The sequence below is a fragment of the Phoca vitulina genome, unplaced genomic scaffold (genome assembly GCF_004348235.1).
Source record: "Phoca vitulina isolate PV1807 unplaced genomic scaffold, GSC_HSeal_1.0 scaffold9, whole genome shotgun sequence".
NCBI lineage: Eukaryota > Metazoa > Chordata > Mammalia > Carnivora > Phocidae > Phoca > Phoca vitulina.
Window position 1 is genome coordinate 32,330,132 of NW_022589712.1, and position 13,190 is coordinate 32,343,321.

The following is a 13,190-nucleotide window of genomic DNA, read 5'->3' on the forward strand; positions in this document are numbered from 1 at the left end:
AGAAGGGGCATCGGGTTGTCGCTCACAGCCATCTCCCAGCAGCAGTGGCCTTGCGTTAGGCACTCAGTCTCCTCGAGTCTGTTTCTTCATTTGAAAAACAAGGTGGGCCCCAAAATATCTTTGCTTCCTATCTTACAGGTTTTTTTAAGGAAGCTGTCTTCGAGCAGGAAAGCCCTCTACCTCTCAAGGGATTTCATGGTAAGCAGCTCCCTGTCTTACATTTGGAAGGATCCGCTCCTTTCATCTTTGCTCCTGCTGTCACTTCACTGACACATAATTAGCAGTTTGTGGGATGCTATTTAGATTTTCTTTGCATTTAATGTTCTGTTGTTAATTCTCTGTGAAGCTGACTGATTTGAGGTGATTTAAAAATCTGAAGTTGAAAGGTATTCTGGCAACTGCTCTCTGAGCATGGAGAAGGACATAAATAAAGGTGAAGAAACACTACAACTATCCGAGCTCCTGTTTATGACTTCCTTCTGCCAGCACAGAGCCAACAACTTCCAAGAATGAGAAAGAAAGTGAGGAGAGGCAACAAGGGAAAACAATACATTTATTAAGAGGCATGAAAATGCATAAACTCATTTATAAATAAATGTCGAATTTACCCAGTGAAAAAATAGCCAAAATCCATGAGTAAACTGGATTTTACATTTGAAATGATTACATATTTGATCTCCAATTTCCCCTCCATCATGATCTCTTAGTAGCAGCAATTTTGCAATGACTATAGAAAAAGCTGTTACCAATGATTATCATATGAGGGGAAATTTTTCAAGAATTGTCTTTAAAAATGAACCAGTGCAAACAAATTCAGATTATAAGGGATACAGTAAGACCTAGGGCTTATCTTCAGAAAAGTAGAAAGTAAAAATCCCAAACATTTATTCATTAAGAAATGAAAAAGCATACTACATTTTGATCATTGAAAAATAATACATATGGATATTATAAAACATTCTTAACCAGTAATTGTAATAATTACACTTAGAAATGTTCATTCAAGTACTAGTGTTCAATAAACATTCAAATTCCCATTAAAAGTAACACTAGGTATAGACTTGTGTGGACAATACTACTTCTGATTTAATAACAAAAATCTCATCAACAGAAGGCAAGTGACCCTTAAAATACTGTATTTTTTGTAGTTTAATGATTTTTCACAGTCTGTATGTGTTATCTGTGAGAACCCAAGAAACATCTCACGACAGCTAATTAAGTCCTTTCTATAAAATAACTCTTGATATTACAGAAACAAACATGCTGAAACACAAGTTTAGCTTTAAACATAACAGAGCAGAATCAGTTTTCTTTGGCAAGAAATTGTTAATTCCTTACCAAATGCTGGCTTCCTGTTGTGTAGACACTATCAGAACAGTTCTTTGGTATTTACCAAAGAGCTATGAAATAATCTGACAAGGTTGCATTGACTAGGGTACCATGATAGTAATGTAGAGCTTATGTCAAAGTTGCACTGAAATCAACCTGGTTTCCTTGATTACTGTTGTTAACAGATCTTCCTTCAAAAAGCTCCCTCCTAATCCTGGCCTGAGTCTCAGGCTTTAACAAAAGTTCCTTTATCTGTTTCACTTTGGACTTCAGACTCATCCTTTCTCGATGCAAAGCTTCATTAATTAAGTCCCGGAGTCCAATAGGTTTCTTGCCTATGGAAAAAAAAATTATATAATACATTTTACATACAAATGTCAGTGAAAAACATGAAATATGGCACAATGACTTATCAAAAGAAGGTTAAAAGAAACCTGTAAGATGTTGCCCACGTTTTATAGAAAAGGTTGCATTTTGCCAAAAATATATCATTTGCACGAAACCAATTTACTGTAAATAAAAATCAACGCATAGCAACAGCAGATGTAGGACGGACGTGAGACATTATGGACCAACAGTATGGAAAACGATTTCAACAGTGATTATTTTAAACTTAGCACTTGTTAGCTGTGTGTGTGTTTTGGCCTCAGATAAAGTGGTCAAATGCCCTGCTAAGCAATATAAATGGCAGTATTCCATTGATGGCCAGGCCCTTTCCATGGCCTTTAATTTGAGTCCACGAGGCATAACCCAAAGTTCCCTCTCCCTCGGCCATGGCGGAGGGCAAGTGAAACTTGGGCCATTCTTCTGTAAGTTAATTTCCTCTGCTAGTCCCAGCACTCCATTTCTCTTCTGTTTCAGAAATGCGAACACATTGATCATGAAAGTGGTGGGCAATCTCCACAGATTGGACAAGAGACACTGAAACAGCACAATGCAAATTAGTCCGTTGACCCAGCAGAGGGGAGCGGGATGCTTCTCACGGAGCAGCGGGGGCCTGCCTGCACTGGGCTCTCACTTCCTGTTGTTGTCACTGTCAGTGCCATTCCTATCAGCCTCTTGAGTTTTCACAGAGCTCCCATCCCCTGGCTTGCTTTTGTTCTGTGTTTCTTCCAGATACTGCTGGACAGCCTTGAGCACCGCGTTCTCCACCAGCCTCTTACTGAGCCTTACCAGTTCAGCATCATCGGGCTCACCTCCATTCTTATCACCTACATTCCACAATAGAGAAGAGAGGTCACTGAGGTCATACTGCCACAGAAACTCGGCATGCAGGGGCCGGCTAGTTCGCTTAGTTAAAGAGAGCAAGTGTCCTTTCAATCTGGTAAATTGGATCTATAAATCCAAGAATAATGGCTTGGCCTTTCATTTGGTATTTGCAGAAACAGGAAACTGCCTATTCCTGAAGATTTCAGATTGAAAAGTAGTTCATTAACCCCAATCTAAAAATATGCCACCTCGCCATGCTGGAAGCTTCCCATTTCTAGAATTATTGTTCTCTCATCCATGGCTATTTGCTACTATTAAAGTCCATGTGCCCATCACCTGGAGCCTCAGGCACGTGAATTCACCAACTAGATCTGCGTCTGCTTTTCCTTCGCCACCGCCAAATGTCAGGCGATCAAGATTTCCCAATCAACTAACTACTTAGGATCACTAGTGTTTTAAATGTTTGGCCCATAGGTTGGTTGTTAATCAACTCTCAGCACGCCCAGAAAGACAAAGGCAGTTACTACTGCTAGGAACTGGTTTAAAATAAGCTTGTAAAACTAATACTCTTTTTACTCTCAGTGCGATCACTGCAATTTAAGAAATAAGAAACTCTTCAAGAGTTAGGATGATGAGAGTAAATTACTAGATGTTAATACTTTACGGCCACGGGGCACCTGGGTGGCTTAGTCCGTTAAGCATCTGCCTTCCGCTCAGGTCATGATCCCAGCGTCCCGGGATTGAGCCTTGCATCAGGCTCCCTGCTCAGCGGGCGAGTCTGCTTCACCCTCCCCCTGCTCTTGTGCTCTTGCTCACTCGCTCGTTTTCTCTCTTTCTCTCCCTCTTAAATAAATAAATAAAATCTTTTAAAAAAATACTTTATGGCCATTTTATTTCCCTGCTAGTGATGATCAAGGTTTAATTATTCTACCTTTCATTTTACTACAAAAGGGCTGATTCTCACCTATTCCTCCTATGCTAGACATTTCCCACTCACTCTCTTCCTTGTCTCCATTAACTGGGAAAAAACACAAGGAGCTCATCTCTCATGCCCATTTAGTCCCTCATCTCCTTCCACTGAGCTGTTGACCCAGAAAGGCAGATGACTGAAGGGAAAGACATTCGAGCACCTAAATATGATAAACAAATACTAATAGATCTCAAGTGAGTGACAGACAGCATATTATAATAATAGTACGAGACTTTAATATTCTACTTTCAACAATGAATAGATCATCCAGACAGAAAACCATGTGGGCTTGAACTATACTTTAAACCAAATGGACCTAACAGATATATACAGAACATCCAACAATAATCAACACAGTATGGTATTAGCATAAAAACAGACACATAGACCAATGGAGCAGAATCTAGAGCCCAGAAATAAACTCATGCATATATGGTCAACTAATATTTGACAATGGAGCCAAGAAAACACAATGGCGAAAGGATAGCCTCTTCGATAAATGGTGCTTGGAAGACTGGGCATCCACATGCAAAATAATGAAACTGGACTCCTATCTTATGCACACTCACAAATATTAAGTCAAAATGGATTAAGGACTTAAACATAAGACCTAAAACCAGAAAACTTCTAGAAGAAAACAAAGGAAAAAAAGCTGCTTGACATTGGTCTTAGCAATGATTTTTTTGGATGACATCAAAGAGCAAGCAATGAAAGTAAAAATCAGCAAGTGGGACTATATCAAACTAAAAATCTTCTGCACAACAAAAGAAACAATCAACAAAATGAAAGGCAATCTACAGAATGGGAGGAAATATTTGCAAATCATATATCTGAGAAGGGGTTAGTATTCAAAATACATAAGGAACTCATACAACTCAATAGCAAAAACACAAACAATCCAATTTAAAAATGGGCAGAGGACGTGAATAGACATTTTTCCAAGTAAGACATACAAATGGTTAACAAGTACATGAAAAGTACTCAGTATCACTAATCATCAGGGAAATGCAAATCAAAACCACAGTGAGATATCACTTCACACCTATTAAATAGTTATTATCAAAAAAATAAGAGGTAACAAATACTGGCAAGGATGTGGAAGAAAGGGAACCCTTGTGCACTATTGATGAAAATGTAAATTGGTGCAGCTATGATGGAGAACAGTATGGAGGGTTCTCAAAAAATTAAAAGTAGAATTACCATATGATCCAGTGATCCCACTTTTAGGTATATATCTGAAGAAGATGAAATCATAATCCCAACAAGATATCTGTGCTCCCATGTTCATCACAATATATCTCACAATAGCTAAGACAAGAAAACAACCTAAGTGTACATTGATGAATGGATAAAGAAAATGAAATGTGGTATTTATATAAAATGAAATATGCAGCCATTAAAAGAAGGAAATCCTGCCATTTGTGACAACATGGATGGAACTTGAGGGCCTTATGCTAAGGGAAAGAAGTCAGAGAAAGACAAATACTGTGTGATCTCATTTATATGTGCAATCTAGAAACACTGAACTCAAAGAAACAGAAAGTAGAATGGTGGTTGCCAGGGACTGAGCAAGAGTAGAAAAATGAGGAATGTTGGCCAACGGGCACAAATTTTCAGTTATAAGATGAGTAAGTTCTGGGGATCTAATGGACAGCATGGCAATTATAGTTAACAACACTATATCATACACGTGAATGCTGCAAGAGAGTAGAGCTTTAATGTTCTCACTATACCAACAATCTTAAAATATAATTATGTGAAGTAAAGCATGTGTTCACTAATGTCTTTGTGGCAAACATTTTGCAATCTATAGGTATATCAAATCATCACATTCTGTACCTTAAACTTACACAGTGTCATATGTCAATTATATCTCAGTAAAGCTGGGGAAGAAAAAGAAGTAACTAGACTGCTCACACATAAAGGTCAGCTCAGTTTTGGAATATCACCCATGGCCTCCAGAAGGCAAAAGCCCAGTGTTGCACTCGCACCCTCAGATCTGGGACAGGTAGTTACTAAGGGTGTGAGCTGGAGGATGGATAATTACCTTCTATCCTTACATATGACAGGGATTAAGTACAAAAGCACATATGCTAAGGGTGAGAATTGGTCTCCAACCCTCCTTCTGAGCCCCACCACTTCTATTTAACACATGTCCAGGACCAACTCTGTTTATAACCATCATTCCTAGAAACATCCAAGCAGATGAGAGATAGCTTAAAGACTCATCTAGACTTGCTACCAGTGGGAGCCCTTAGCAACTGCTTTCCCCTCAGAAGTGGCAATATGGCACTCAAGACTCATGATCAAAAGTTCTAGAAAGAACATTTGTGGTGCAAAATATGCTTAGTATTGAGTAAGCTTCAACTCCATAATATCTACATAGAAGTTACTGAACATAAATATGTCAGGATATTATCAAAAGAAAGATTAAGAAATTCATTACTGATACCATATTTGCGGGCAATTTAAGACTATTTTTATTAGTAAGAAGGAATGAACATATTGTGTAATACTTAAAGGATTTTATCTTAATCTTACAAGATAGTGTTTATACTGTATAGCTGATAGCTCCAAATGTGTTACCTATCTGGAACTATTTGTATAATGGCTCTTCAAACTTAAAAGGGTGGGGCGCCTGGGTGGCTCAGTCGGTTAAGCGCCCGACTCTTGATTTCAGCTCAGGTCATGATCTCAGGGTGGTGAGATGGAGCCCTGCATTGGGCTCCATGCTTAGCAGGGAGTCTGCTTAAGATTCTCTCTCTCTCCCTTAGCCCCACCCCCACCAGTTCATGCTCACGCACTCTCGCTGTCTAACAAAACAAAACAAAACAAAAAACCATAAAAAACATTAAAAAGGGGAAAATCAAACTGCAAATGAAGGTATACTCTAAGTGCCCTCCAAAACACTGGAAATAACTGCATCCGTCACCCTACTTGTGCCATGCACCTAGGCCAGAGAACGCATTCCTCCGGATTGTTCCCTACACTCGTCAGTTTTAAGATAACATGAGTCATCACATCACTGACACATCATCAGTATGACAGAGGGTTGTATTCGAGTCTAATCATAACTCACTCTCTAAGATGCCTCAGGTCAAATAATCTGTGTTTCTGAGATTTTTCTCAGTCTACTATGAAGTATTCCCATTACTTCAAACACTAAGAGGTTTAAAACACAAAAACCTTCCCACAAAATGTTAATTTTTCCCTTCTGACTTTCCTATTTCTGATTATGCTTTTACTATTATCCAAGTCAACCAAGCTCAAAACAAGACTGTCACCATCTCTAACTGCTTCATTTCCCTCATCAACTCATTTAATCACCAAGTCCCAACAATGTGCTTTTTAAAATTTCTCTTCTCCTCTAGATTAATATTTCTAAACTGTCCTTTTTAGTCTCCATTGTCTCTACAGGAAAATTTAAACCAGTCTTCCTAAGCTTTCTAAAATTTACCTTTGGTGGTCAGCCACCATTGCTGTGCTTCCACTGCCAGCTTCCAACCTCTCCTGAGGAGCCTCCACATCATCCTCTATTTCTAGATGGCCCTCCCTTTCTCTAATCAAAATCCCTTTCCTCCATGAAGCCTTCCCTGACTAACCCAGCTGGAAGTGGCTCCAAGAAGTCTGGCTGCAGGAATGGTACATGGTCATTTGGTCATTCATTCACATATGCACTGAGGACCTACAATATACCTGGCTATTCTAGCCTACGGGGACTCAGCAGAGGACAAAACAAAGTCCTGCTGGTTTTCCTTTCTTAGTTTCTTCACAAATTATGAGCATTATTTATTAATATATTTATTCAACAACTACTGATTGAGTGTCCACTCTGCTAAAGATCTGGTCTTGGGTAGAGAAACCATGTCCTAGGCTTCTCAGTCATCCCTCACTCATGAGAGCTCAACAAATATTTTTCAGTCCAATGAACTGTTGATTAAAGTCCTTAAAGGACTTTAAATGTTGCTATCTTGCTATAAGGATAGGACACCTTGGCCAGAAATTTACATTTAATATTAATTTAAAGCAAGAAGAAGAAAAAAAAAATTTAAAGCAAGAGCAGAGAATTCCAGAGTAATCTAAATAGTCATGTGAAAATCTCCAACCACTTGGCTTGATAAACCTGGTCAATATGACAAAATATCCAGCCTATGGGACAAATATTAACCATCTACAATAACTAACCAATCAACCAAAAAAGCAAAGAAATTTATAAATGAATCTTCCAGATTTGTCCTGAATTCCACCTTATGATTTCCACAAAGCATACTCAAGACTATTCTATGTCACCTCAAGGAATACCCTACTGGAAGGTTCATCAGAGAGCCTTGAAAGTGGGCAGCAATTCTAAAAACATGTATCTCTATTCCAGTAAGACCATATTTGTAGTCCCACTTTCAACAGACTTAGTTCAACTTAACTAACAAGAGGCAGCTTAAGATTAAAATTATACTGTATTTTTCTTCTGCCTACTACTTGAATAAATGTAGGTCTCCACAGTGACCTCTAAGATAAATGGCTACCTTCCTTTTACCTGAAGCATAGTTTAAAATAGCATTTCAAAGAGGTTACTGCCTATGTTCTCCTCTAGGATTCTGATGGATTCCTGTCTCACATTGAGGTTTTTCATCCATTTTGAGTTTATCTTTGTGTGTGGTGTTAGAGAATGTCAAGTTTCATTCTTCGACATCGGCCACAGCAATTTCTTTCAAGATACATCTCCAAAGGCTAGTGAAGCAAAAGCAAAAATGAACTTTTGGTACTTCATCAAGATAAAAAACTTCTGCACAGCAAAGGAAACAGTCAACAACACAAAGAGGCAACCCACAGAATGGGAGAAGATACACTACAGACAAAGTGCTGGTTTCCAAGATCTATAAAGAACTTCTCAAACTCAACACCCAAAAAACAAATAAGTCAAAAAATGGGTAGAAGACATGAACAGACACTTCTCAAAAGAAAACATACAAATGGCTAACAGACACATGAAAAAATGTTCATCATCATTAGCCATCAGGGAAATTCAAATCGAAACCACACTGAGATACCACCTTACACCACTTAGAATGGCAAAAATTGACAAGGCAAGAAAAAACAAAAGTTGGATAGGGTATGGAGAAAGGGGAACCCTCTTACACTGTTGGTGGGAATGCAAGTTGGTACAGCCACTTTGGAAAACAGTGTGGAGGTGCCTCAAAAAATTAAATATAGAGCTACCCTATGACCCAGCAATTGCACTACTGGGTATTTACCCCAAAGACACAGATGTAGTGAAAAGAAGGGCCATATGCACCTCAATGTTCATATCAGCAATATCCGCAATAGCCAAGTTGTGGAAAGAGCTGAGATGCCCTTCAACAGATGAATGGATAAAGAAGATGTGGTCCATATATACAATGGAATATTACTCAGCCATCAGAAAGGAAGAATACCCTTTTACATCAACATGGATGGGACTGGAGGAGATTATGCTAAGTGAAATAAATCAAGCAGAGAAAGTCAATTATCATATGGTTTCATTTATTTGTGGAACATAATGAATAGCATGGAGTACATTAGGAGAAGGAAGGGAAAAATGAAGGGGGGGAAATCGGAGGGGGAGACGAACCATGAGAGACTATGGACTCCGAGAAACAAACTGAGGGTTCTAGAGAGGATGGGGGTGGGGGGATGGGTTAGCCCGGTGATGGGTATTAAGAAGGGCACGTACTGCATGGAGCACTGGGTGTTATACAAAAACAATGGATCATGAATCACTTACGTCAAAAACTAATGATGTATTGTATGGTGACTAACATAACATAATAAAATTAAATTAAATTAAAAAAATTTTAAATAGCATTTCAACATTCCATTGCAAGGTACACAAACTCTCTTCTGATATTCCAATATTTTTTGCATTTTACATGCAAAAAATATTTCCAACCTATGAAGCAAATTCTTGATAAAATTTTCTTTCTTGGTCTAGTTGGGTTATTTAATATCATACCTACTTAAAGTGACAGATTAAACTTTGTCTTTGACACTGTTATTTTAGAAGTCTCCCCCAGAATATCTTCAATCAATTTCTTAGGGGAATACTAAAAATATAAAAGAAAGGCAATGAGAAATTCTGTTAAGCCCACCAAATAAAGTACTGTCCCTGAAAAAGACCTAAATTTTCAACAAATTTCAAGTAAGCAATTCCACACTCTAAGAATTATAACACCATTAATCCACTGTACACACCCATGATTCTGTTTTTGTTTATAATACCTGAAATCTCTGATACTGACCCAATGTAGAGAGAAAATTTATTTTTGTGGTCAAAAAAAAAGTGAATTCCTTTGTGGTAATAAAAATATGTTCTACCTACTAGAATAATTTAAGATCAACATTAATATGGTTCAGCTGTCCTTCTGTGTGAGTTAATTGCTTAGTTGATGTCACACGGTGGGCTTCGGGAACCATCACCATCCCCCACCCACCACAAATATCTATTTGTCTTGACAAGACTAAATCACGAGAGGAGTGACTGGGTGGCTCAGTCCGTTAAGTGTCTGACTCTTGGTTAAGGCTCAGTCATGATCTCAGGGTTGTGGGATTGAGCCCCACATCTGGCTCTGTGCTCAGCGTGGAGTCTGCTTGAGATTCCTTCCCTCTCTCTACCCCTTTGCCCCTCCACCAGTTCACATTCTCTCCTTTCTCCCTCAAATAAATAAATAAAATCTCTCTTTAAAAAAGAATAAATCATGCTAAGATTTGTAAAAGAAAATAAAAGAAATCTTGCTTACAATGCCATGTAAGACCAAGGGAGAAAGTACAACCACACTAAAAGTACTCAACTGTCCCAATCAAAATCCCAGCAAATTATTTTATGGATAACAATGAACTGATTCTAAAGTTTCTATGGAGAGGAAAAAATAACATAGTAGCTAATGCAATATTGAAGGAAGAGAACAAAGTTGGAGGACTGACACTACCCAACTTCAAGACTAGCTATAAAACTATAATAAGACAGTCTGGTATTGACAAAAGAATAGATAAATATATCACTGGAACAGAACAGAGAGAGCACAGAAATAGACCCACACAAAAACTGATCTTTGAAAAAGGAGCAAAAGCAATACAGGGGGACAGTCTCTTTAACAAATGATGCTGGAACAACTGGACATCCACATATGTGCAAAATAATGAATCTAGACACAGACCTCAAAGCCTTCACAAAAATTAACTCAAATGCATCACAGACCTAATTATAAAATGCAAAACTATAAAACTCCTAGCAGATAACATAAGAGAAAATCTAGATGACCTTGGGTACAACAATGACTTTTTTGATATAAAACCAAAGATACAACCCATTAAAGAAATAACTGATAAGCTAGACTTCATTAAAATTAAAACCTTCCACTCTGTGGAAAATGAAAATGTCAAGCTAATGGGAATACGAGCCACAGAATGGGAGAAAATATTTTTAAAAAGAACTATTATCCAAAATATGCGAAGAACTCTTCAAAACTCAACAATAAGAAAACAAACAACTCACTTAAAAAATAGGCCAAAGGTCTTAATAGAAAATCACCAAAAAAGACATATAGATGGCAAGTAAGCATATGAAAAGATGTTCCACATCATAAGCCATCAGGGAGATGCAAATTAAAACAACAACGAGACATCAGTACACACCTATTAGAATGGCCAAAATCCAGAACACCAACAACACCAAATGCTGACAAGCATATGGGGCTACAGAAGTTCTCATTCATTGCTGGTGGGAATGCAAAATGTTTCAGCCACTTTGGAAGACAGTGGATGGTTTCTTACAAAAACTAAACATATTCTTATCATACAGTCAAGCAAGCACATGCATTAGTATTTGCCCAAAGTAGCTGAAAACTTAGGTCCACACAAAAACCCGCACATGGGTGTTAACAGCATCTTTTTTTTTCATGTTAACTCTTTTAGTTCAATTTTATATTTATTTTTGTTTATAGCATCTTTATTCATAACTGTCAAAACCTGAAACCAAGATGTCCTCCAGCAGGTGAATGGATAAACTGTGGTACATCCAGATAATGGAATAATACTATTCAGTGCTAAAAAGAAATGAGTTATCAAGCCATAAAATGACACCAAAGAACCTCAAATGCATATTACTAAGTGAAAGAAGCCAACCTGGAAAGGCTATGTATTATATGATTCCAACTATAGGACACTCTGGAAAAGGCAAAACTATGGACACAGTAAAAAGATCAGTGGTGGCCAGGGGTGGGGTGGGGAGGGGAGAGATGAATAAGCAGAGCACAGAGGATTTTTAGGGCAGTGAAAATATTCCGTATGATACCATAATGATGGATACAGGACATTATATGCTTGTCTGAGCCCCAGAGCATGTACAATACCTAGAGTGAACTATAAAGTAAACTAGGCTCTGGGTGGTAATGATGTGTCAGTGTAGATTCATCAGTTGTAACAAAGTATCACTCTGGTGGGAGATACTGATGGTGGGGGGAGGCTATGCATGTGGGGAACAGAGGGTGTACAGGAAATCTCTGTGTCTTCCTCTCCATTTTTCTGTGAACCTAAATCTGCTCTAAAAAAATAAAGTCTAAATTAAAAAAAAAAAGTTCTCACTAGCTCACATCCCAACTCTCAGGAACTTCATGTGGTATCTGAACAAAGGCTTCTGAAGCATCTTCCCATCACTTGCACCATTTTGTCCTCCACATTCCTGAAGCATAATTGTGTCCCCCTTAGCAGCAGATTTTTCTTTGACTGAGCTTACCTTTTCTTTCATCTACCCAGATAAAAAGAAATGTTAATATAGATCTGCAGGCTATTCTAAAAACTGGGGTGGCACACTCAACTGCCTAGCACACCACTTGCAACTTATCTGTGATGAGGGACAGATCAAGAATTGTCCGCAAGTGCACATTTAAACTCACACTGTCCTTTGGTACTTATCCGCCTGAAGTATTAGCTGTAACACCGCAGGAAATAGAGTTCCTGTAAATAAAGCTCCCCTCCTCTTGCCAAATACCAAAATTCCTTCCCACCTCCAACACACACACACACACACCAGAAAATTTTAGAAACAAAATACCAAAACTGTATTTTAAATATTTTCTATAACATAAATTTCAAAAAGAAAAAAAAAATGCCTTTGTAAGTTTTATTCTGGGTTCAGTAACACAGATGATGCTTTATATGAAAAATGGATAATTTCCGCCCCCAAGGGATCCCACACTATACTGTGTGTCCCTCCATCCACCCCATCCTCACCACTGTTAAATTGGAGGGGGTGAACAGCATGCAGTTAAACTGAATATCACTAATAGGTCTTAGGGTAAACAAAGGGGAGATAAGATCCCAACAGGCAGTTCCCCTACAGCCTAAGTGGGCCAGGGCATGACCCACACAGTCTCAGCCAAAGCTGTCATGATGACAACGTGTATGAGCCTCTCGGGCCTTTTGTTAACACAGCTGGTGCTGGCCCCTCCAGAGTCTTCACTTCCCTCCATTGTTCCCCAAGGCATAGCCTGAAGCCAACCCCTTGACCCACACACCCTTGTAAGAACCTTGTAGGATCCTTGCAAAGACTCCAAATCACATGGCTTAGGATGCTTTCTATGACTTGTGCCCTCAAGACTGCTCTTCATACAGTCATATCAGAGAAGGGACAAGACACATTTGCTGGATG

General features: G+C 38.5%; 1 protein-coding gene across 3 annotated transcripts in view; it reads right to left on the reverse strand.

Moving 5' to 3' along the window:
• Positions 1 to 536: 536 nt before the first annotated feature.
• Positions 537 to 13,190, reverse strand: part of AKAP7 (A-kinase anchoring protein 7) — a 142,511-nt gene continuing 129,857 nt past the window's right edge. For 2 of the 3 annotated variants that reach the window (XM_032407860.1, XM_032407859.1), the window contains one exon: positions 1,575 to 2,540. In XM_032407860.1, the coding sequence (XP_032263751.1) occupies positions 2,344 to 2,540 (197 nt within the window). In that variant the 3' untranslated portion in view covers positions 1,575 to 2,343. Of the gene's footprint in view, positions 2,541 to 13,190 lie in introns of all 3 variants that reach the window. The other variant, XM_032407857.1, reaches the window with a different exon arrangement.